Source organism: Ochotona princeps, chromosome 14 (assembly GCF_030435755.1).
Source record: "Ochotona princeps isolate mOchPri1 chromosome 14, mOchPri1.hap1, whole genome shotgun sequence".
Classification (NCBI taxonomy): domain Eukaryota; kingdom Metazoa; phylum Chordata; class Mammalia; order Lagomorpha; family Ochotonidae; genus Ochotona; species Ochotona princeps.
The window spans coordinates 62,219,460-62,245,570 of record NC_080845.1 but is presented as its reverse complement, the minus strand read 5'-3'; the positions used below and the strand labels follow the sequence as shown (position 1 = coordinate 62,245,570).

The 26,111-nt window shown below is 49.5% G+C and overlaps 1 protein-coding gene across 1 annotated transcript in view; it reads left to right on the top strand.

Annotated features, from left to right (window-relative positions):
* Window positions 1-26,111, top strand: part of PHF2 (PHD finger protein 2) — a 93,947-nt gene that overhangs the window by 33,919 nt on the left and 33,917 nt on the right. Inside the window, exon 2 of the mRNA XM_058672981.1 lies at window positions 24,672-24,757. Coding sequence (XP_058528964.1) covers window positions 24,672-24,757 — 86 coding nt within the window. The remainder of the gene's footprint in view (window positions 1-24,671; window positions 24,758-26,111) is intronic.

Genomic DNA, 26,111 nt, shown 5'->3' with positions numbered 1-26,111 from the left:
GACGCAGGCCTCTTAACTCCCACTCCAGGTACCTGCTCTGGTCTTGCTTTTGACTTCCTGTTCCATACAGAGTCAGAGGCTGTTTCTTTTTTTAAGTCATGTTGCACATCTTTTTAAATTCCAGAGTTGTGATTTGAATCAAGTTGCTGGAACCAGACATTTGAAACTGTTGATGGGCAGAGAGAAGTATAGGTATATGAGGGAAAAAAATGGCTCATTCAAAACAGACCTTGCCTCTGATGGGAAGTCTAGCACCACTGCTGCAGCCCTTGTGCAGAGGTGGCTGCTGGGCCAGCCAGACTGACCACAGAGGAGAGTGCATCAGGGCTGCTCCAGCGCACACACAAGTGGGCGTGGCCCCGCAGCCAGGTGCGGCTTGTGCTGTTCGCCAGATGGTGCGACTTGGGGATGGTCCAGTCCAGCAAACACAGCATTTGGACTCGTCCGCCCTCCAGAACGCTGACCTCTGTCTCCCAGGAGTGGACATGTGTGCTGCGCATTCAAGGTAGACCCATGAGGGAGTGGACAACGGGGGCTTGAGACCATCGGCAGGCCGTGCCAGCATGTCCTGCTGAGTGTGCACTGGGAACTTGCTGCTCTGTGGCCGCATCCCCTCCAGGCACTGCACATGGCTGCCCTTTGCTTGCCCAGAAGGGAGAAATCAGTCAGCAGTGCTGGGGGGAGGTCTGACTCCAAGTGGCTTGGTTGTTTCCTGTTGTGTTAGAGTATCGTTTTGTCTTTGTCTGTAGACATTTCAGGCAGTGATTGTTTCCGTGTGTGTGTGTGTGTGTGTGTGTGTGTGAGAGAGAGAGAGAGAGAGAGAAGGGGGGGAGAGAAGAGTGGAGGGGGAGGGGGAGAGAGCGTCGTCTTGTCATTGACCCTTGACCATGTCCTTCTCGTGTGTTCCGGGACTAGATTGAGACTTCGCTTGGGTGCATGCGCCTTGCTGGCCAGCACTGAGTCGGTGTTGATCCTTGGTGTTTTCAGGGCAGTGGAGCTGTGGCATGGCCCTGAGGTGTTCTGATTTTTTCCATCTGTGGGATACGTTTCAGGGAGCTAGGGAGGGATGTCCTTCCTGCCCTGCGTCTCCCTGGGAGAAGACAAGGGCCAGCTCCTCTTTGGGTGTGCATGACAGTGAGCCCTAAGGGGCACCGTTTAATGAGCATGTCTGTGCGGCCAGCTGACCTGTATCCAGCAGATACCGATTTTAAATAAGTCTGTTGGTGAGGCTCTGCACTTCCCAGTGCTCTGGGAGGCAGTCTCAAAAGATAGCTGTAAAAATGTATTATTCCAGCTGATTCCACCTGAGACTTGGTGCTGTGGCCCCATTGGTCTCCCGGCCGGCTTCTGTTGGCTGCCACCGGGAGGATGCCACTGTGATGCTGCCCTGGGGACACAAGAGCTTCCCCACTTCCTCTGGGGACAGGGCCAGCTGGGGTCAGCTCTTAGCATCTCAATCACAGTGTGGCAGCAATGGGGACTTGTGAAATGGGCTGAACAGAGTGCTTCTCTCTGGGATCCAAAAATGACAAGTGATGACGTCGTGGGAGTTCCAGATCTGCTCTGTGCTGATTTCCACCACCGTGCCTGGGGATTTTCTCATGCAAATATATTTTAGAAATACAGTTAAGAGTTAAGCTAGGGGTAGGTGTTAACACTGGCATTCTGCAGTCCTAGTTGCTCTACTTCTCATCCAGCTCCATGCTAATGGCTTGGGAAAAGCAGCAGCAGTGGGCCAAAGCGCTTGGGGCCCTTGCCACCTACACACTTGATGAAGCCCCTGGCTCCTGGTTTCTGCCTGGCTCAGCTCTGGCCCTTTGCAGCCATATGGAGAGTGAGCCAGCAGATGAACATCTTTCTCTGTTTTTCGCTCTCTGTAACTCTGATTTTCAAATAAATAAATTTTTTTTTTAAAGGAAAACAGGGGTCCAGCACAATAGCGTAGCGGCTGAAGTCCTCAATTTGCACACACCAGGATCCCATATCGGTGCCGGTTCTAATCCCAGCAGCACCACTTCCTATCCAGCTCCCTGCTTGTGCAAATCAAGGACGGCCCAAAGCCTTGGGACCCTGCACCCACCTGGAAGACCTGGAAGAAGCTCCTGGCTCTTGGCTTCGGATTGGCTCAGTTCCAGTCATTGCGGCTACTTGGAGAGTGAACCAGCAGCTGGAAAATCTTTCTGTCTCTTCTTCTCTCTGTAAATCTGACTTTGCAATATAAATAAATAACACACAAGCAAATAAATAAATAAATATTTAAAAAAAAAAAGGAAAACAGAGCTATGCCAGTTGAAGCACAGTGCCTTGGCCTAGGCTACGATCCTGTGGGTGAAGGTGCTGATGGGGAGTTCCCATGTCTGGATTGGCATGCAGTTGCTGCCTGTGGGTCATGGAAAGCCAGGAAAGGGTTGACGTCCTTCTGGGCCTGGTTCATCCAGGGCCCAGCAGCACCACAGGGCTCCAGGCTGTCCTGGAGAACAGACTGACCCCGTCTGTGGTCCCAGGCTCTGGGGCCTGGATTTTCAAAACCCTCTCAGGGCTGACCGTGATCTGACGTGGATTGAGGTCAGGGCATTGCTAAGTGCAAAACCCTCAAGATTGAGCCCGCTGGTCCGAGGGCCTGATTCATGCCCTGATTGTGGGTGGATGTGGGGTGGGGAGGTCTGGAATTCACCTCAGCCAGGAGTTCCAGCCCAGCAGAACTAGCATTCCCTGAAAATGGACAACCCAGCACTGTCAATACCACGCAGAGCCAGAGAGGGTCTCCACACAAGACCGCTGGCCATGGTCCTTAGAAAGGCACTTCATGAAGAATGAAAAGCCTGGCCTAGGCTTAGGAACCCTGAAACCTGGTGGCCACGGGCCCTTAGCCCTCCTGCCTTCCTGCTTTCCTGGTAGCCACCTCTTCCCTACTTCCCACCAAACTCCTTTAACAAAAATAATAAATTTATTTTTTATTTTTGATGATGTTTACATAGTTAAGGATGCACGTTCATGTGGACCACTGATTAGGGTAGAGAGGGTCGAGGATGGGGGGACGTGGATGACACAACTGTTTCTAATCTCCCTTTTTTTTTCCTACATCTGAGGATAGTGGGGAGGGAAGGGGGTAGGGCCACTCCCAGCAGCCCAGTCACAACAGTAGCTGGGAGTGGGGACCGCCACCCACTGTCATCCCAGGGTTCTCCAATGTGGAGCATGTTCCTAGGGTACTGCTTAAGTGGTTTCAGTAGTTCTGAGATGCTGTTGATTTCACTGCTCCAAGGTTGAGGAAATCCTTCCAAGGTTCACTGGCTGGCATAGTCCACCTTAGAGTCTCCACTCATCCAGATACTTGCTGCTGGGAGGGCTGTCCAGTCTGTTCTGCCCTCCATGATACTAGATGTCCTCTGCAGGCTTCAGTGAACTGGTTGTTATGTCCCCCATGTGCATCTGGGTATGCTGTCCTCTGTGCAGGCTTCAACAACAGGGGAGACTCAGTTCTGACACTGTGCTGATGCGCTCCGTGGTCAGACCACAGATCCTGTGATTTCCCCCATGGTTGGAGTTCTGAGTTCAGTGGACCAGTTGCAGGGGAGGTCCCCAAAGAAATCTTGCCTGAGGGGACCCCAACCTGACTCCTGTGTGTGCCAGCCGGTGCAGGGTCCGGCTTAGTCCATCATGCACATCAGCCTCTTCATACTGGAGGTTGCAGGTGTCTGCTGAGTTCTGTCCCCAGCCCCATCTCATACACAAATCCATGGATGCTGCAGCCCAGCCCAGCCCTACCCACCACACACTTGATTTTCACGTACACCAGCAGGAAATACAGCCTAGTCAGAGCAAACCCCACCAGACCTTCCCCAGCCTGGCTCCAGTGCATGTCGGTATGTACAGCAGTCCGTCCACATCTCATTCAACTCTCCTATACATCAGTGGGTGTTGGAGCCTAGTTCAGACCAACTAACTCTACTATCCAGCCCACACTCATGCCAGTGGGTGCATGTTCAGCCAGATCTGCCCTAGCGCTGGTTCTCATGCTTACCAGTGGGAGCTGCAGCACATTAAAGGGGTGCCCACAGTTTCCCTACTAGGCCTGCTCCTTGTCCCAGATATCGCACCTTCCACCTGGTTCTGTAGTCCAGTGTGACAATTGCCCCAATCCCAATACCTGCCAGCTGATGATACAGCAAAACTTGACCAGCCTGCACTTACTCTGGCTCTTTCAGTTAGTATCCTGGCTCTCCCCTAACCCAGCTGACATGCAGACCAGTGGGCTTTGTAGCCCTGCCTGGCCTGGTCTGCTCCCAGTCCCAGCTCTAATGCTCACTAGCAGGAGCAGTGGCCCATCAGAGGAGTGGCCCATCAGAGGAGTCCTGATATCCCCCTACCATGCTTACCCCCCATCCTGGGTCTTTCGTGTGTGTGTGGGTGCTGTTCCCCAGGCTGGCATGGCCTGCTTCACCTTGGCATTGCTGGTGGGTGCTGCAGCCTGGCTGAGCCTGGTCTGCCCCCAATCCAGCTTTTGCTGGTATGTACTGCAGCCTAGCCCAGCCTGGACAACCCCAGTTTTAGCCCTAATGTGAACTGGCTGGTGTTGTGACCTAACCCAGTGGGTGCTGAGAGCTAGCCCCCACCTGTCCTATACCTACCCTGGCTCCTGTGAGCACTAGTGGTTGCTAGAGCTTAGACCAATCTGACACACCCCATACCCAGTTCACACCCATTGTGATGAGTGCTGCACTCATGTCCAGCCCAGGTTGCTGCCCTAGTCTAGCTCTTGGGCTCACTGATGGGAACCATAGCCCAACTGGCATGTCCCATTAGCTCCCCAACCAGCCACAGATGATGTGTGTTGCTCCGACCCAGCCTGGTATAACCCATCACCTGGCTTGGCCTTTGCTGTCTGATGCTGCAGCCTGGGCTGACCTGCCCCTGATCCCAACTGTTGGTGGGTGCTGTAGCCTGGCCCTGCCCATCCTGTGCCTATCCTGGCTTTCATGCAGGTGTGATAATGTAATCTAGCCCAGATGGCCCACACCCCATCCTGGTTCCTGTGCATGCAGTGTGCTATGGTTTGGCCTAGCCCTGCATGGTTTGCCCCTCTCCCTGCTCCAGAGCCCCAGAGTAAATCCACATACCTACTAACAAGTGAAGTGGCCCTGCTTGGCATGACCGGCACCCAGCAACTCACATACTCACCAGCAGGAGCTACAGTCCGCCAGAGTTCCCCAAATTCCTCCGCAAGGCCCATTCCTATATCCAGATCTCTTGCATGCCGGTGGGTGTTAGGCCCTTACCTGACATAATTTGCCCTTGGCTCCGCCTTTGTGTGTGTTGGTGGATATTGCAACCTGGCCTGCCACACACTCAGTTTTTGGATGCACCTGTGAGTACTGTAGCCTGGACCAGCTGGGCCTATTCTCAACCCCAATATCCATGAGTGTTAGTGAGTTGCTTGGTCATGTCTAGCTCAGCCCATCACTACCCCAGCCCTCAAGCACACCAGCTGTTATGGCAGTTCCACAAGGATGAGCCCCCAAAATCCACCCCCAAAATCTGCTGCTAGACCCAGTTTTCTCACTTGCTGGTTTTAGTGACCTACCCCTGCCCCAATATTCATGCTGGGTACTGTGGTTGGGTCCTACCAGGCAGGCTGCTCAGCCATGGCTTTCGTGTGCATTTGTAGATGGTGGTTGATACCAGCAAGCCCAGCTCAGGTCTCCCATGTGGGCAGGTATATTGGTCTGTCCTGAAAGGTCTTCTGGTTTCCCTGCTGTAAACCACCTGGTCTCAGCCCCCTTGTTTACCTGCAAGTGCAGTAGCCTTGTTAGTGGAAGTCCCCTAGAAACCACTCCTCACCTGTGACTTTGTCCCTCAGCAGTCCTCCCTCCCACATCCCCACACCCCCTTCCCTGAGCAATCCATAACCCCCTCACCTTGCCCCCGAGTGCACAAATCTCCAGGCTTAATCCTTAGGAGGTATGTCGTTCCTCCTTGGGGTCCTGCCTTCCTATCAGGGCCCACGAACACTCGGGTGCAGGTCGCCAGACCCCTTCTGCTGGGGTGCTAGCACGAGGAGGAGGTGCAGTAGTCTTTAGTGTCTGTAGCATTCTAGAGCTTAGACTTAGGAACACAGATCTTTATAAAATTCAATGCTTCTCATGGCTGTTTAATGTGCCAAGTGTGCGGGTTCGACGTGTTTGCTTAGCTGCTAAAGTCATTGCCTTGCACGTTCTGGAATCCCATTTAGGCACTAGTTCTAATCCCAGCAGCCCTGCTTCCCATCCAGCTCCCTGCTTGTGGCCTGGGAAAGCAGTCAAGGATGGACGCCCCAAGGCCTTGGGACCTTTCACGTGTGTGGAAGACCTGGAAGAAACTTCTGGCTCCTGGCTTTGGATTGGCTCTGCTCTGGCCGTTGTGGTCACTTGGGGAGTGAATTAGTGGACAGAAGATCTTCCTCTCTGTCTCTCCTCCTCTCTGTATATCTTCCTTTCCAATAAGAATAAATAAATCTTAAAAAAATGCTATGTGTGCATACAGTATGACCTGGGGACTTGATTTTCATTGGTGGGAGATGTATTTTTTTTGTGGTTTTCACTGGTATTTTAAATTTGTTTTGATTTAGTTGAATGGCAGAGAGGCAGAGGAGAGAGAGAGAGAGAGGGAGCTAGTGAGAGAAAGAGAAGGAGACCTTAGAATCAAGATGGCGGAATAGGGTAAGGACACGTTTAAACGGACGGAAAAACATTTAATCAGGACGAAGCAGAGAGGACATATTCCAGGAAATAGGAGAGGACAGAACAACAGCAGAGGGGTACCCGGAGACTGACAGACACAGGAAAGCAGTGGGCACAGCAGTGTGGTGTTACAGTGACTGATACTCCAGTGGCTTTCAGCTAACAGCGATCTGAACTCCACCAGCAGCTGGAACTCCACCAGCAACCAGGTGGGGAGGGACTTTCACTGGGAGCTTGGGAGGTGAACCCAGACAAAGAACTGTCCGTCCTGCTGGTCCGTTTGACTTAACCAGGAGCAGAGACAGAGCAGCAGATCCCAGACGGGCAGTGTGAGAACAGGGTGGATTTCACAGCCCAGTCAGCCACCTAGAGCCGAATTGGGCGCCATTTTGCGTGAGGAGGCAAAGACAAGGGAAAGGATTGAGCATACACTGAGCTGGGAGTGAACTCATTTCTGACTCAGTGAACTGCAACGACGTGGCATTCTATAGGTTCCACCCAAGACAGGTCTGGGTAGCCCTCAGACCTGATGGCCAGCAGATCAAGAATTCTAGTAGTGGTATGTCAGGCACCATTTTGTACACTGTGGCAATAGCTTTAGGACTGCAGGGGATAACAGTGAACTGCGCATGTGCTGAGCTTGCGAGAACTCACTGAGTTCAGCGAATTGCACTGGTGCCCTGGGAAAATAATACCGACTGTGGCATTGTACCAGCCAAAATAGGTCTGTGTGGCACCCAGACCTAATGTCCAACAGGTTCTGACAAGATCAGCACCACCAACAACCTAACTAGATAGGACACCTGGTGTCTCTCTAATCCTGGGACCTGCTCCAACCGGAAGTGGGAGAAAGGTTGCAGAGACAACGGTGCAGCCTTAGCATAATATCACAGGAGGAGGAGAGTGGTGAGCTAGGAGCCGGGGCTGTGGAGACCACGGTGTAAATCTGACATAAGAACCCAGACCTGGAACTTGCTGGAGGTTGTGGCACAAGTGGCTGCACGCAAAAAGTTGTGTACCAACCGCAATAAGTAAAATTGCATTGTAGACCTGTGGAAACCTGCCCCAAGGAGAAAACTCTGCCAACCAGAAGTGCGCTGACCAAGAGCAAAAGAAGAGACAAAGGCACAATGAATATTACCGAAAACTCCCCTGCAAAGGCGCAAAACCCATTGCCAACCTCAGAGTTAACTGAGGAAGACATCGAGAAAATGGGGCATACAGAATTCATAAGACTCATTTTAAAGCTTCTGATCAAAAATGAGAAACACGTACAAGAGTTCAAAGAATTTAAGGAAGCAATAAAGCAAATCAAGGCTGGTATATCAGAAATCAAGAACACAGTAGAGCAAATTAAAAGTACAGTGGAGAATCTCCAAAATAGAATGAAGCAAGCAGAAGAAAGAATCTCAGAATTGGAAGATATTTCTTGTCATCAGGGGGAAACAAAGAAAAAGCTGGAAGCAGAGCTGGATCAGGCCAAAAAAGTATTCAAGAATTGAAAGACACTATTAAGAGGCCAAATATAAGAGTTATGGGAGTCCCAGAAGGGGCAGAAAGAGAAGCTGAGTTTGCAAACGTATTTAATGAAATAATAAAGGAAAATTTCCCTAATCTAGAGAAAGAATTGGGAAACAACAGAACTCCCAACAGGCTTGATCAAAAGCGATCTTCACCAAGACACATGGTCATCAAGCTCTCTTCAATTGAACATAAGGAAAAGATCCTGAAATGTGCACGTGAAAAAAGTCAATTGACATATAAAGGGATGCCAATTAAGCTCACAGGAGATCTCTCACAGGAAACTCTACAGGCAGGAAGAGAATGGAGTGATATATTCCAGATTCTAACAGAAAAAAATTGTCAGCCTAGGATAACATATCCAGCAAAGCTTTCTTTTGTCTTTGAAAATGAAATAAAATTCTTACACAGTAAAGAAAAGTTACAAGAATTTGCCTCTTCCAAAGCTGCGCTATAAATGATATTTCAAGATGTTCTCTTCACAGAGAAGAGGAATAGCACCTACCCAAACCAAAGGCAAATGGGAAGAACATCCCAGTAAAATGACAACAGAAGACTAAACCAATGAACAATCCATTGCTAAAATGACAGGACCAAAGTACCATCCGTACATGTTAAACTCTGAATGTAAATGGCTTAAGCTCAATCAAACGTCATAGATTAATAGACTGGATTAAAAAACAAAACCCATCTATTTATTGTCTAGAAGAGACACACTTCACCAACAAAAATCAGTGGAAACTATATTGCATGAATATTGTTGTTTTCTGTTAGTTTCATCTCTTCAAAACACTTTCTTCCGATTAAATCATTCAGTGACTCATAGATCATACAGTAGCATCATTTTCTTCAAGAAGGTTCTTGATTTTCATCTCTTCAGCTACATGTTAGTCGTTTAGTAGCATGTTATTTAACGTCATGGTGCTGTTAGTTTCTTTTTTCTCCCTGTTGTTGATTTTGTTTTGTGGCTCTTCATTTAAGGGGATGTATAGTAGCTGTGTAATGGAAACTGCCATATCTAGTAACATGTCATTTAACTTCATGGCATTGTAAATTTCTATTTTTCTCTTTATTGTTGGTTTTGTATTATAACTTTTCATTTAAGGGGATGTACAGTAGCTGTAAGATGGAGACTAACATATCCATATGTGAGGATACAATGTAGTATGCATTTTCTACTTCCAGACAAAGATGGACTTGCAATGAAACTGTGTGCTCTGTATTGACAATAGGATGCTGGACTCTCTGTCATTGTCCATGCCTGCAATGATGGACGTATGACTGTATGTGAAGAACTCTATTTTAGTAATGGTATAGAGGAACTAGGCAGGATGGGGGGAGGGAGTTGGGGAGGAAATAAGGGAAATGCCAGGAGCCTATGGAACTGTATCATAAAATGATAATAATAATAAAATGTTAAAAAAAGAGAGAGGGAGATAGAGATTTTTTTTTTCCTGCCACCTGCTGATTCACTCCCAACTGTCCTGGAACAAGTAGGGCTAGGCTAGGTTAAATCTGGGAGCCAAGAACTCAACCCAGGACCTGCAGTGGCCGAGACCTAACTAATGAAGGCACATCTGCTGGTTGCAAGGTTGTGCCTCAGCAGGAAGCTGGAGTTGGAGATGGAGTTTGAACCCAGGCGCTGCCCCTATGGGATGTGGTCATGCTTGGGCATGCTGACCACTGAGCCAAATGCTGCCCTCAAATCTTGCTGGAACGCCCACCACGTGCAGTGGTCTCAGGACGTTTCTGCATAGGTTAGTCACTTGAAAGCAGTGAGGAGCGTGCCAGCTCCCTGCTGCCCCCACTGTGTGTGTCCACCCATGCTTTGCTTAGGGGACGTTTCTAGAGGTGTTCACTGCCCTTGAAACCACACCTGCTGCAGGACCTGTGTTGCGTGCTACAGAGGCCCGGGAGCCCAGGGAAAGGCTCTGTCACCCTCCGCCCATGGAAAGATGTCATCTCCTTTTGTATTTTTCTGCAATTAAAAAATATGTCAAAACAAGGTGACACAAATTGTGGTTTGCCTTAAATTAGTGTTCCCTAACAATAACAGAAAAAACTGGAAATGCTCTTCAGTTGTGCTGTTTCTAACGTTGATTGCAGACTTGGTTTGAAAATGCGAAAGAGCACAGCGTGAGGCCAGCCCCAGCCTGGTGGTTGGGGTCAGGAGCCTGTTGTCCCTCGCTGGCCATCGGGCCTGGACCCTCTGCTGAAACTGATTGAAAAGTTGATTCCTAGGCTTTACGCACTAAGTTAGGTTGAAAGTTATTTGCGGTAGACTCAGCTCTGTGTACTGGGGTCACAGCTGGCTCAAATGGAACCTGTCCTGAGCTTGGTTCCACCTGTTCTTGCCGTTAAAATAGGATAGTGCATCTATATCACTTGAAAAATCCCCCTTCGTGCCTGCCACCCTGCTTCCACCATTAGGGCCTCCTCAAAGGTAAGGTGGGTGTGATGGGCATAACCCTGCCTTGCAACACTTGCATGGCCATGTTACGAGCACGACACACATACACGTAGACATGCACCCATTGGCACACATGCATAGTTGCGGACACACAGAGACAAGGCAACGCACGTGGTGATTATGACTGCTTACATGTGTGTGCACACACATGACCAACATGGATGCACGCAGAGCTCACACAGGGCACGCATTTTGTTTCAGGTTTTCCACCAAATGGAATTGTATGTTAACTGTGCTGTACTTGTCTACTTAAGAGTATATTGTGGGTTGGGCTCGGCAGCGTGGCCTAGTGGCTATGGTCCTCGCCTTGATCCCATATGGCCGCTGGTTCTAATCCCGGCAGCTCCACATCCTCTCTGTCTCTCCTCCTCTCAGTATATCTGACTTTGTAATAAAAATAAAATAAATCTTTTTAAAAAAATGAAGAGTATATTGTGGGCCTCTCTTCATGTCAGTATGTAGACACTTATTTCATTCTTTTTAATTGTAAAATTAACTTTTCATGTCCCGCTCACATTATCACCTGCATTTGTGTGTGTGTGTGTGTGTGTGTGTTGTGTGTCTCCATGTTGCTTGTGTCTGGGTTCATGGAGTATGTGGGTGGTATGTATGTCTGATTCTGTCCCTGTGTGTCTGCGTTAAGCTGTGTCTAGGCCTCATTCTTGATGTGTGTTCATGACCCTGTAGTCTGACACCTGCTATGTCATACTATGGGTTGCATCTCCCGTGGTCACTGCTTCTCTTTTCAGTGGGAGGACCTGGTCTGGTCCCCACGCTGTGATGGTTGTGTAGTGCCCTGCTGTGGTCTCCTGGCCCCTGGGAGCCTCATGAGACAGCGCCAGGTCTGTGAGCTGTTGGGGTCATCACTCTTCTATCAGTCTGGCTCCTGCGGATCCGGAGACTCAGTTCTGATGCTCCAGTGTCCTTGGGGACGAGAAGAGCTGGGAGAGCTCCTGTTGGCTCCAGCCAGCTGTGTGCCTGTCGTCAGCCCTGTATGCTTGGAGCAATCCTGGGCTGACTCTGGCTGAAGGGCCCCATTTTTGCAGGAGGGAGCCCCGGGTGCTGGTGCTGATGCTGTCACTTGGGCTGCTTTCTCCTGGCCCTACACTGCCACCCCCAGCTACTCTGCAGCTCTCCTTGTGCCCCGTGGCTCATCATAGAGGGCTCCTGTTGCTACCCGCCTCCACCTAGGTCCTGCTTGTTGGTGTTTCTTTCCCACCTGCCGCCTCCTCTTCCTGTGTCTGAGCCCTGATTCCAAAGTTCTGGCTCATCTGGTACCTTCTAACCCGTGACCCTTGCTCCTGCTATCACTGTGGGGTTGCTCAGGGGCCACACACACACAGCAGGGCCTGGCCCATTCCTGGTCTGCTTTCTGGAGGGCTTTCCTGAACCCTCCTGCCCTGCACACCTGGGTCCTCCTGAGCCTTGGTCTTCTGTGCCCCTATAATCACAACCCTGGTAGGGGATGGGCAGGCAGGGTCCGGGGGACACAGAGGTACAGGGTTCCTGGGAGTGCCGTTAAAGGTTGGTCAGGCCTGGCTGTCTGCATGTTGGGCGAACCATAGTAAGTGTCCTGTGGAGGGCCACTGCGACATGGCTGCACGCCTTGGGTGCTCACTGTATGTTGGCAAGGGGCTGGGGGAGTTGGATTTATGTAAATAAGGTAGGCTGCCTTTTTTCTTTCTTTCTTTTTTTTTCTTTCTTCTTTTGCCTTTTGTTTTCAATGGATTGATTCATCACACTAGCTGCCATGGAGTACTGTTATGACATAGTCATTTCTTGTCACTCCTGGTGGACGGTATTGATGGCACATGCCGGCATGCAGCTCCTGTGTGGCCAGAAACTCTCAATTTGAATCTCAGAGCCTGGAGGCTGTGGTTTAATGCAGTGCTGAGGACAGCACCTGGGACACCCATGCTCCATGTTGGTTTGCCTGGGGTTGGGTCTTGGCTTCCAGCTAATATGTATCCGGGGGGGGAGGGGGTGCAGCAGGTGATAACCCAAACATTTGGGTCCCTGCTAGCCATGGTGGAGACCTGAATTGAGCTCCAGACCCTGGCTTGACCTGGCCCAGTTTAGGATGTTGTATGGGAACTTGGAGAGTAAAGCAGCAGATAAAAGATTAATCTCTGTTTGCCTTTCAAATATAAATTAAAAAAAATACTTTAGAAAGTAAAGCATACCAGCATCCTGTGCTCTTGATACTATTTTTTTTTTAAGGTTTATGTACTTTTTTTTGAAAGACAGCGTTACAAAGAGAGAAGGAAAGACAGAGAAACCTTCCATTGTTGGGCCACTCCCCAAATGACCACTATAGTCCTAGCTGGGCTGCTGTGAAGCCAGAAACTTCATTTGTGTTTTCCACTTGGGGGCAGGTGCCCATGGACTTGGGCTATCCTCTGCTACTTTCCCAGGCACATTTAACAGGAAGCAGGATTGGAAGTAGAGCAACTAGGGCACAAATTGGCACCTGTATGGGATGCTGACACCACAGAGGAAGACTTAAGGCGGTATCCACAGCGCCAGCCCCTGGTCTTCACTTTGACACATGGAAAACGTTTCCTAGTTCTGTGTGGCTGTTCTCTTTTGGTTTTTTTTTGCCTTGGTTATTCTCCAGGCTGTTTCTTAGGGGGCACTTGGAAAGTCTTACCTTTGTAATAATAGAGTAAATGACCAAATAGCCTGTCCTGGGAGGGTGTGGTGAGCAAGGCAGGACCTGACCAATGTTTGCAGTGTGGGGCTTGCATGGACACTGGGCCCCTGGAACCTTGCTGTGAGTCTGTGAGGTGTGGGCTGCTCGCTTAGCTCCTCTGGCTGCTTCAAGACCTTGGTGGCTGCCATCAGGGCACTGAGTGTGGCAGCTACTCAGTGTGACAGCCACAGTCACTGCTGAGCCAGGCCCAGGATGACTCAGGGCCCTGCCATTTTCTAAGCCCTGCCTTCCTGGGCAGAAGCAGAGGGGCCATACCCCATCATCTGCATGTGGGTGGAGGCTGGTGCTGCAAGTAGAAGGCACATCAGGGTGGACACTGCAGGGACCACTGGGCATGGCAGGTGTTGCCAAACTTCACTCCGAAAAGCTCCCCTATGGACACCAGTTCTCCAGTGAGAGGCATGTTAGGAATGTGTGGATTTCTGTCCTTATGGGTTGGACTGGGTCCATGACTCCTTCGTGGCTTTCCAATGGGGCGGCTCCCTCCCTGCATGTAGGGAATCCAGCTCTCACTGCACGCAGGGAGCCCAGTGTCTGCTCCTGCACATAGACAACCCAGTGTCCGCTCTTGAACACTGCTGCTAGTGCTCAGAGGTACCTTTCTCTGCCTTGTGAGCCTTGAGGAATCTTCGGTGCCATACTGCCTGTACTTCCTGCGCACAGGGGTAGCACCAGCCCATGAGGGCCTGGGGATAAACACTGCCTGGGAGGTGCCTGCTGGGACAGGAGCTGTGTCGCCCCAGTCACTGCACTGGAACTGCAGGAGCACCACACTCAGAGCTTTGCTTGGACGTGGGATGTGGTGGGGTTTGACGTGGGATCTGCAGGCTTGTGGGGTACTGGTCTAACTCTTAGGCCAGCCAGGCCCTGAGTGGGGTGAAGGCAGAGGAACTACCCCCTGTCTCCTAGCTGCTGGCTGCTGGTGGATGAAGACCTGCATGGAACTGGGTGGAGGGAAGGTTATCCCATAAATCTGCCCTCCCACCCCCGTCCCAAGTGAGTGAGACCTATAGCCTTTCTTTCTCTCTTTATCTTTCTCTTTCTTTCTTTTTCTTCTCTTTCTTAGATTTATTTTTATTTATTTATTAGTTATTTATTAATTTTTATTACAAAGTCAGATATACAGAGAGGAGGAGAGACAGAGGAAGATCTTCCATCTGATGATTCACTCCCCAAGTGAGCCGCAACAGCCGGTGCTGTGCCGATCTGAAGCTAGAAGCCAGGAACTTCCTCCAGGTCTTCCACACAGGTGCAGGGTCCCAAGGCTTTGATCCATCCTCGACTGCTTTCCCAGGCCACAAGTAGGAAGCTGGATGGGAAGTGGGGCTGCTGGGATTAGAACCGGTGCCCATATGGGATCCCGGTGCGTGCAAAGTGAGGACTTTAGGTGCAAGGCTACTGTGTCGAGCCCCTTATAGCCTTGTAAAGGTGGCTGTTTCCCTGTAGTGGGTCAGCACTCTAGGGGTTGATTTCTGGGCCCTGCTGAGCAAGCTACCCAGGAGGGGCCGGCTCCCTGCCAGCTGACTCAGCACATGGTGTTTTCAAACGTGATGGTGATGATGACCTGAAGGGACCGCCCTGGACTCCCTGCTCACCCATTGCTCAGAGACCTAAGATGTGGATAAGCCCTGGCTGCCCTTCTGCCTGGTCCTGGAACCCTCTTTGCCCAGTGTCTTCCCCTGTCTCCAGCCCTCACGTGCCCTGGGTTCTTCCGGGTTTGGGCCCTTTTCTTTGTGTTGGGGCAATTCCCATAGTGTAGTGAAAGGGGTAGGAAAAAATTATTTAGATGGCTGTGTTAAAGACAGAAAAAGCATCCATATCTTTGTCCACTCTCCAAATGACTGCAGTGCCTGGAGCTGGGCCAGGCCGAAGGAGCTAGGCCTTTGTGCAGGGAACCCAAGCATTTGGGCCACCCTCAGCTGCTTTCCCTGGCGTGTTAGCTGGGAGTTGGACCGGAAGTGGAGCAGCAGCCAAGATTCCCACCTGTGCTCATATGGGATGCTGGTGCCGTAGGGAGCCACTGACCCTGCTGTGTCATAGTGGTGGCCCCCAGAGCAAGGATGTTGACACTTGGTTGTATTTTCAAGGTGTGTGTTTTAGTCTATTTTGCTTATTTAAAACATAATTTTAATCTGTCGGTGTTCTTTTCTGAGTTTTCCTTCCAATTTTTGTTTAAAGTCACTTTGCATCCTGAGAGCAGCCCAACGTTTTTTCACAGTCTACTTTTGATGGCTCTGTCTTTTTTTAAAGATTTATTTTTATTTGAAAGATTTATTTGTATTCTGTTTTGTTTATTTACATAGGAAGAAGTAGAGACAGAGAGAGCGAGGTCTTTCATTCAGTTGTTCACATTTCAGTCACACTGGCTTGAGTTGGGCCAGTCTGAAGCCAGGACTGCACATGGGTGCAAGGGTCCAAAGACTTGGATCATCTTCTGCTGCTTTCCCCAGCACATTGGTGGGGAGCTGAATTGGAAGTGGAGCAGCTGAGAATTGAACCAATGTCCATGTGGGATGCTGGCACTAGAGGCAGAAGCTCCACTTAGGACATCACAATTGTGGTCCCTGATGGTTTTGTCTTTTGTAATTTAAACTATGTTTAAACTAGCTACATCTGGCTTCAGTCTGTGGTCCAGTGAACCTTACCTTTTTCAAAAAAAAAAAAAAAAAGAAAGCATTGCCAAGGCCTTTCTCTGGGCTTCAGGACCGTGACAGCTTCAGTAGAGCCACTGTGCGGGGCTCTAGATGCTGGTGCCTGTTATGGTGAGTCTGGCGCAGTGGGCGTTAGCAGGAACCACTGTCTGGAGAAGCCTCGCAGACCAGGTGGCCCAGCTGCTTGCCTTCTTCTGTGGGTACCCTGAAGACAAGAACAGGGCTCTCGCCAGGGAATGAATGAGATCTTTGGGGCAGGTGTTTAAGCTTGTGAGCCTGTTTCCCTAGTTCTGAAAAAAAATCCCTGTGGTTGTGGGGTTGTAAAAGAATGCGTTTCGAGTTCCTGATGTGCTACCTGCTTCACTGAGTGCTCAGCCAGGGTGGCAACGATAGGGTGTGAGATGGTGGTGGTAAAGGTGGTAACGATTACGGTAGCAGTGTTGGACGATCATGGGCGGGTGACGGTGATGATAATGACGATGGTGATGATGCCACTGTCTCAGGACTAGGTTCTTTTTTTTTTCTTTTATGGAGATAAAATTCATGTAACATAAAATTAACCACTTAAAAGCTAACAAGTCAGTAGCATTTACAGTGATATGTTCAGAATGCTGCTTAACCATTGGCTGTATCTAGCTCCAAAACATTTTCTTTTTCCAGGGAAACTCCATACCCATCAAGTGGTAACTCCCGTTCTGCCCTTTGCCACCCTCTGGCACCACTAACCAGTCTCATGACTTGGATTGAGCTGTTGAACAACATTGGTTTCCTGTGTAAGAATTTGGGTACCTGTTCTTAACTCTTGAGCTATCTACTTATGAATGAATTTGTGATTTTATATTTAATTTTCTTTTTCTAGCACTTTTTAAAAAAGATTTAATTTAATTGGAAAGTCAGATACACAGAAAGGTAGAGAGATAGCGGAGGAAAATCTTGCGTCTGTTGATTCACTCCCCAAGTGGCTGCAACAACCGGAGTTGCACTGATCTGAAGCCAGGAGCCAGGAGCTCTTTCGGGTCACCCACATGGGTGCAGGATCCCAAGGCTTTGGGCCATCCTCGACTGCTTTCCCAGGCCACAAGTAGGAAGCTGGATGGGAAGCGGGGCCACTGGGAATAGAACCAGCGCTCATATGGGATCCTGGTGCATGCAAGGCGAGGACTTTAGCCGCTAGGCTACCATACTAGGTAGCACTTTTTAAAAAAAAAAAATGTATTTATTTATAATTATTTGAAAGGCAGATTTATAAGGAAGAGAGACAGAGAGGCAAAGATCTTCCATTTGCTGGCCATAATTGCCAGAGCTAAGCTGATCTGAAGCCACATGCCAGGAGCTTCTTCTGGGTCTTCCATGAGGTTGCAGGGTCCTAAGGGTTTGGCTCATCCTCCATTGCTTTCCCGTGCAGTAGGCAGGGAGCAGGATTGGAAGTGGAGCAGCTAGAATACTAACTGGCACCCATATGGGATGCCAGTACTTGAAGGTGGATTAGTCAGTTGAGCCATGTGCCAGCCTCTGTTTAATTTTCTTTTAAAAAAGGATTTATTTTGGGGACTGGCATGGTAGCCTAACGGCTAAAGTCCTTGCCTTTAACACACTGGCATCCCATATGGGTGCCAGTTCTAATCCCGGTGGCCCTGCTTCCCATCCAGCTGTCTGCTTGTGGCCTGGGAAAGCAGACCCAAAGCCTTGTGACCCTGCCCCCACGTGGGAGACTCAGAGTGGCTCCTGGCATTGGATCAGTGCAGCTCCAGCTGTTGCAGTGGCTTGGGGTGTAATTCGATGGACAGAAGATCTTCCTCTCTGCCTCTCCTCCTCTCTATATATATCTGACTTTGCAATTAAAAAAAACATAAATCTGAGTGTTTGGCTGTGGGGTTGGGGCGAAAGGAACCCTCTGCAGCCTGCTATGCTGGCTGTGGGGGAGCGGGAGAGTGCCTGAGCCAGGTCGGACCCAATGCTTGGGACTCAGGCCCTGGTTACTGCCGCCATGCGGTGAGTGAGTCCTAGGCATTCCCAGGCTAGAGATGCTGGCACTGGGGGTTAATTCTGTCAAGTGAAACTGCAGAACCACCTGGAGAGTGCATGATCCGGGGATGGGAGTGTCCCAGTAGGGAAATAGTGGGCACCTCCCTCTTGGGTTACCACTCCCACTGGACAGCATGAAAACCAGGACAGGGGCAGGGGTGGCTAGACAGAATGGCGGGTGCATGTGTGTGGGCTAGAAAGTAGGGCTGGTTGGGTTGAACTAGGCTTCAATGCCCAGTGACATATATTAGAGTTAAATGGGATGTGGGACAGATTGGACAGGTCTGCTGTCCCTATTGGCAAGCATGGGAACCAGGGCAGGGGGCAAGCCTGATGAGGGTTATTGGGAGTCACTCCGACTAGGCTGCAGCTCTCATTGATTTGCGTGAGGGCCGAGTGTGTGCTGGGCAGAATCATGCTTGACTGCAACACCCATTGGTTAGTGTGGAAGGCAGGTCTGCAAACAGAACTGACCCAGCAATTACAACCACCAGTATATGCATAAGCTGATTGGGTTGATGGACTGTGCCAGACCCTGTACTGGCATTCACAAAAAAGAAATCAGGTCTGGGATCACCTTAGAAGAAGTTTCTTTGGGAAACACTCCGACTGAACTGCTGATCCCAGAACCCCAACCATGAAGAGAAGTGCAGGATCCATGGTTTGATCATGGAGTGCTTGTCAAAACTAAGCCTCCTCAGAGGTTCAGATGGAACACTAGACAGTATATCTAAGTGCACATGGAGGAAATGGCGGTCCATCGGAGCCTGCAGAGGACACCTGGTACCACAACAGTTCAGAGGACAGAAGAAATGGATCATCTGCCTCAGCCATGTGTTGGCCGTGAAGATCTGGGCAAACAGAGACCCAAAGGTTGATTGTGTCAGCTAGTGGATACTAGAGAGATTTCATCATGCTTGGAATGGCAAGATTGGCAGCAATTCAGAACTGTTGAACTATCGAAACCACTTGAGCAGTGCCCTCGGAGCACGCCCCATGACGGGAACCCTGGAATGGGGTGGGAGGTTGGGTGAGGCTTCTCCGTTTATCTCCCTCCTTACCCCAGATACACACACAAAAAATTGTGAAAAAAAAATCCCTGACTTCCACCGCACAGCACAGTAGTTCTGGAGTGTAGTGGGAGTTGCTGCGGCCAAGCTTGGACAATAAAAATTCCTGCTAATATCCTAAAATACATAAATGTATAAATAAATCTTAAAAAAAAGGATTTTTTGAAGGACAGAATGGTACATACACAACAGAAAGAGAGAGTGCACTTCCATTGGTTGGCTCACTCACCAAATGGCTGCAATACCCAGAGCTGCACCAGGCTGAACCTACGAGCCAGGAACTCGCTCCGTATTTCCTGCACCGGGGACAGGGACCTAAGTTCTTGGGTCATCCTTTGCTGCCTCCCAAGTGTATTAGCAGGGAACTGGAGTGGAGGCAGAGCAACTGGGACTCAAACTCATACTGTGAAATATCTCTCCAGTACCTGTTCCATTTTTACATCCTGTCTGTTGTTGTAAGAGAGCTATGATTGCTCCATGTTCTTGTCCCTGGTGCTCTTCTTTTTAATAAAATGGCAGCCATCCTAGTGGGGTGAAATTGTAGCCGACTGTAGTTTTGGTTTTGTGCTTGTTAGCCATTTGCATATCTGGGAAAGTGTCAGTTCAAGTTGTTTGCCCATTGTTTAAATTGGATTGTCTTCTATTGTTGAGTTATAATCATGATATAGTCTAGACCCTTATAAGATACGTGTTTTGCAAATATTTTGTCTCATTTTTTCAGCTGCTGCTTAAACTCTGTTGTTGGTGTTCTTTAAGGCAAAATTTTTTAAATTTGATGGAGTCTGGTTTATCTCATTCCTTCTTTATTTCTTTTTTGGTTTCTCATGCTTTTGCTGTGCTGTCTAGGACCCAACTGACAAATTCAAGTTCATGAAGATTTTTCTTCGAGTTTTCTTCTGAATGTTTTATAATTTTAGGTCTTATGTGTAGGCTGTTGATCCATATTCAGTCCACTTTTATATAGGGTGTGAATCAAGTATCCAACTTTATTCTTTTCCTGTGATTAGTCACTTGTCTCAGCACCATTTATTGAAGAAATTATTCTTTCCTTGTTCTTTCCTTTTGTTATACGGTCTTGCAACCTCAGTTTAAAATTAATTGGTTGGGGTTGGTACAATGGTTCAACTGGTTAATCTCTAACCTGCAAGCACCAGCATCCCATATAGAGGCCAGTTTGTGTCCTGGCTGCTCCACTTGCCATCCAGCTCCCTGCTGTAGCCTGGGAAAGCAATGGAAGATGGCCCAAAGCCTTGGGACCCTGCTCCTGATTGGGAGACCCGGAAGAAGCTCCTGGCTCCAGGCTTCAGATCCCGGCAGCTTTGGCCATTGTGGTCCTTCGGGGAGTGAATCAATGGATGGAAGATCTTTCTTTCTGTCTCTTCATCTCTCTGTGAATCTGCCTTTCCAATAAAAAAATAAATCTTTAAAAATAATAAAATTAATAGGTCATCGAAGGTATGGGTTTATTTCTGTAGTCTCATCCATTTCATTGGTCCATATGTCCATAGGGCAGTGCCACACTTTTATTTTTAAGGATTGATTTATTTGTTTATTTTATTAGAAGGGCAGAGTTACAGAGAGAGAGAGAGAGAGAGAGAGAGAGATCTTGCACCTGCTGGTTCACTCCCTAAATGGCTGCAATGGCCAGGGCTAGATGGGTCTGAAGCCAGGAGATTTTTCCATGTTTTCCACATGAGTGCAGGGGCTAAGGATTTGGGCCATCTCTTGCTGCTCTTGGAGTCTAGCCGCAGGGACTTGAACTGGTGCCCAGATGGGATCCTGATGCCACCAGCAGGGTCTCAGTCTGTGTGCCACAGTGCCAGCCTCGGTGCAACACTGCTTTGATTACTGTAGCTTTGTAGAAAGTTTTGAAACTGGAAGGTAGAAATTTTCTTATTTTTCCTTTTGAAATTTGCTTGGGAATCCCTTGCAATTACTTACTTATAATTTGAAAATCAGTTTTTCCATTTCCTTGAACAAAGGTGTTGAGGGTTTTATAGCGATTACATTGAATCCATAGGTTGATCTGGGAGTAATAGGATTTAACACTGTTAAACGTTCCAATCCAGGTCCCAGGATATGTTTTCCATCTGTTAACTCTATTTCAGCAGAGTGGCAATCTTGAATCTGCTGGTTTTCTGAGTTGCTCTTGTAATGTCTTCCTTGATTTCATTTTCAGAGTACTCATTGCTAGTACATAAAAATACAGTTGTTGTGGGGGTGTTGATGTTGCACCCTACCCAGTGTGCATTTATTTGTTAGAGTTAACAAATCTTTTCTGTGGAGATTCTGGAGGATCTTTAAAATAGAGGATGTGCCGTGGGCAGACGAAGATCAGTATATTTATTCCTTTCTAATTGGAGTGCCTTTTACTTTATCCCTTTGCCTGATTGCTTTGACTGAAATTTCAATACTGCGTGGAATGCAAGTTGCAACAGCAAGACTCCTGGCCAACTGGTGATCCTAAGGGAAAAGCTTTCCTTCTTTCCCCATTGCGTGTGCCGTTAGCTGTGGGTCTTTCCTATGCACATACGGCCTTCATCATGCTGAAAACATTCTCTTCTATTTCTAGTTTGTGCAATGCCTTTGTCATGATGGGGTGTGAGATTGTGTTAAAGGCTTTGTGTCCACCAAGAAGAACATGTGGGAGTTTTCATTCATTGAGTTAATATGGTGTGGTGCATGCTAGGAGGAGGGTTTGGAAGGGAATGGGAGATACAGGGACAGAGGGATGCACTGAGGGGCTGTGCCAATGCGAGAGAAAGGGCCAGGCCAGCCGCTGTCTTCCTTGTCCTCTTCCTCCCTTCATGGCCATGTCCTGTGAATTGAGGGAGAGAAGCGTGCCTTCTGTCTTCCCAGCCTGCAGCGCCAGGAGTGCATCCTTCCCTTGCCACCAGAGGAGAGGTTCCAGGATGAGAAGCCATGGCTTGTTTTTGCTTACTAAGCTACCCTTGTATGTCTGTGATCCATGCTGCTGGGTCATGCGGGGTGCAATCGCCTTACTACACTGCTGGACTAGGTTTTTTAGTATGTTGTCAAGAATGTTTGCATCATTATTCATCAAAGATAGTGGTTATCTTGTCTAGCTTGGAAATTAGGTGATGCTGACCTCCAGGAAGTTTTCCTCCTCTGTTATTTTCTGGATGAGTTTGAGGATTGGCGTTATTTAACACTTTTTAAAAAAGATTTATTTCATTTTTATTGAGAAGTCAGATATACAGAGAGGAGGAGAGACAGGAAGATCTTCCATCCAAGGATTCACTCCTCAAGTGGCTGCAGTTGGCTGCAATTGGCTGCAGTGGCGCCAATCTGAAGCCAGGAGCCCAGAGCCTTTTCCAGGTCTCCCACGTGGGTGCAGGGTCCCAAGGCTTTGATCCATCCTCGACTGTTTTTCCAGGTCACAAGCAGTGAGCTGGATGGGAAGCGGGGCTGCCGGGATTAGAACTGGTGCCCATATGGGATCCCGGGATGTGTGAGGTGAGGATTTGAGCCACTAAGCTACCACGCTGGGCCCTATTTAACGTTTTGATAGAGTTTAGGACTGGCATTGTAATATAACAAGTTAGGCCATCACCTGTGATACCAATTTGAGTCATTTCTAATCCAGCTCCCTGCTAATGTGCTTGAGAAAGCAGCAGAGAATGGCCCAAGTGCTTGGGCTCCCACACCCACATGGGAAAACCAGAAGAAGCTCCTGGCTCCTGGCTTCAGACTGGCCCAGCCCTAGTTGTTGCAGCCATTTGGGGAGTAGACCAGCAGATGAAAGATTTCTCTGTCTCTTCTTCTCTCCCTGTAATTCTAATTTTCAAATCAGTAAATAAATATTTAAGGAAGAACATTGATGGCTTTCACCAGTGGTGGCTCTAGGGTTTTTATTTTGGGGAAGTATTTTATTAATGAGTCAGTCTCTTGTTATTGATCTGTTCAGTTTTTCCTTTCTGTTTTCGAGGTCACTTTGATAGTTCCTATGCGTTTAGGAATTTGTCCATTTCGCATTAGGCTCAGTAGCGATGTCCTTTATTTCCTGTCTGATTTTAGCAATTTGGGTGTCCTCTGATTTTCCTGATCAGAACCAGCTTTTGGCTTGATTGATTCTCTGATATGCCTGTCGTGAGGACAGATGTCAGCTTGAGCCTAGCATCTGCATTGCAATTTGCTCCTTCCAGAATAGTTCAAGTTCAGGCCACTCAAAGGGGGAGACCATCACCCTCTGCCACCCTAACGTGGCCGAGTCAGTTGCCCATGTTCTGGTGTCACCTCTGGCTCTGCTCCCCGTGTCGGTGGATCGCACCTGCTGGTGACTTACCTGTCCTACTCTGTGTTGTCCCTCAGCTCCTGTGGCTGCTGACAGTGTCATTGCAGGGAGGGACAATAGGAAGACCCGTTGCTGGTCTCCCTACATGCATATTTCAGCGTCCTGATAGAAAGCAGGTAGGCAGGCATCCTTCCAGCAGACACTTTCCAGTGAAGGATTTTCTCTGTGTCCTTGTTGAGTGGGTGTGCTGTGCAGCAGGCCCAGGGTGCCTGGGCTCCTGACCAGCCCCTGGCCATGCCCTGTCCGAATGGAGACATCCTGTCCCTGTTTCCCAGCTACCTTACCTTTGCATTTTAGTGTGTCTCAGAAAGAATCCCTCCCCAGTTACCATAGGTATTAAATCAATGTCAGCCCCTCTTCGAGCTCCCAGATGAGAAAGAAAACAAATACTCAGTGTGATGAAAAGCAGTTTTGGAAATCTGACTTTTTCATTGCTTTGTCTGCTTGTCCTAAGTAGCAGCAGTCTGCTCAGGGCACATCTGCAGTTTCCAGGTAGCTTGCTGGCCCAAGCCCCTCCTACTTAGGAAATCTGGATCTGGCCTGGGGGGAAATGTGTTTCTAAATGTACTAACTGGTTTTATTTACTCGTACAAGCTCACCAGAGGAAGGTGAGGAAGGATTTTCCAGTTCCTCCCCTGTATTTTTCTAATGAGAGTTGCCTGCTCCTGGGCCTGCCCCCTGTCCACTGGGATCTGTGTTCTCATAAGTGCTTTTTATATCTTGCAGCTTTCAGCCAAAAAAAAAAAAAAAAAAAAAAAGGCAGAGGGCATGAGCACTGGAGGCCCCATTCTGCTGGCTCTGACTTGGTGGAAATCTGTTAATGTCTTAGGGCACAGCTGGGTACTGGCCGTCCTCTTTCCTAAAACGGTCTAGGGCCTGTGTCTGGGCCCTCTGTGCCTGCCCCTTTCAACAGGATTGCAGGGGCTTGGAGGAACCCCAGGCAGGAAGGAGGCTCCAGACCTGGACCTTGCCCTGAACTCTGTGAAACGGAGCTGAGTGGTGGCTGGAGTACGGCCCAGTGGGTGGCTCCTCGGGGAGGCGCTGGGGGTCCTCATGGTGGCTCTGCCGGCGGCTCTGTCGGCACACGGTTCTGCTGCAGCTGGCAGAGCCCCAGGTGCAGTTTGGCGGATGGAAGGCACCTGAGCGTGGTGGAACCGCAGGTGATGGTGTGTTTGCTGCCGTTTCAGCTGTGTTGGGGTAGAAGAAGAGGAGGCGCCCGACATCGACATCTATCACTGCCCGAATTGTGAGAAAACCCACGGGAAGTCCACCTGTAAGTACCATGACGGACACGGCTGCCCCGTACCTGCTGGGGCACCTCTGCCCACTCAGGCCGCATGCAGGGTGGGATTCCAGGGCCTGCATCCAGGGCTACTGCTGCTTGTAGCCTCTGGGATCCTTCCTGGTCAGCCTGAGTCCTCCAGGGCAACCTTGTACAATCCCATGGCTTCAAAGCTTGGGGACGGGGCCCACACATTCAGCTTGTGGCCTGAGCCAGGGGCGTGGATGAAGTGACCTGGTGAATGCAAAGGCAGGTGCTGTTCAGGGCTCCCAGCTTAGCTGGCCACTGCCGTCCACAGGTGAATGCCAGTGTTTTCTCCCTGCCTCCTCTGCAGGGTTTCTTAGGGACCCTGCCTTTTTCACTTCCCCTGCTGTTTGTACGTCTTCCTCTCACTTCTCCCCCATCCTTCTTAGGTCCCATGACACCTGGGGGGCTGGAGCATCCTAGCCTTTGGGTGCTAAGTTGCTAGTGGGGAGCAGTGCCTGGCCTCCGTGTGTGTGTGTGGTGTGCACTAGCATGTGTCGGAGTGTGTTGCTGGTATGTGTTAGCGCAGCTGCTGGTTGCTGATCTCCGTGGGGGTCCTGGGCACTCACTGAAGCTGTTAGCTGATGTGTCCCTGGTGGATTGCTGACCCCAGCCCTGCATCCAGAGCCCTGAGGCTGCTAGGCTGAGGATGGGGAGGCAGCCACGTCTGGCTCCAGCACGACCACTCTGCACCACTCCCTGGGTGACCCACTTCCCACCCTTCCTGGTGCCTGGTCACAAGGCTAGGGCTGGCCCCCTCAGTCCCTGTGGGGTGAGCCCACGGCTTCATCAGGGGAGGAGAGAGGGCAAACAGCAGATAAGGTCCCAGTACCTTGGTTTTGTGGGCTATTGCCTCATGAAGCTAGCACTGGAAGGAAGGCTCTTTCTACCTTGGGGACCTCACTGCCTTTTCTCTTTGCCCCTGCAAGGCCTGAGCACCTTGTGCCTGGCCTGAGTTCAACCACAGGACTGTGGGGGCTGCATTTATTTCTGACATCATCCCCTGCTCCGCTGCATATCGCCAGCAGCTCAGCACACAAGGGTGGGGGAAGGCGACAATGCTGGTAGTCCCTCCCAGATCATCAAACCTGGAGAGGGTTCATGTTCCTGAACTACCCTGCTGCTCTGAGCCCCATAGTTGGCGGCATTTGTTCAGAATGTTGCCCTCAACTTGAGCCAAAGCATCTTTGGGCAGGCAGGATCAGCCTGGTGGCTCACTGGGTATTCCTGACACCTTGTGGTATCTAACTGGAGAACTCAGGGCCTCCTTGTCGCCTCAGCAGGATTGAGCTTTCTCAGGGGCCTAGGATGCTGCTGAAAG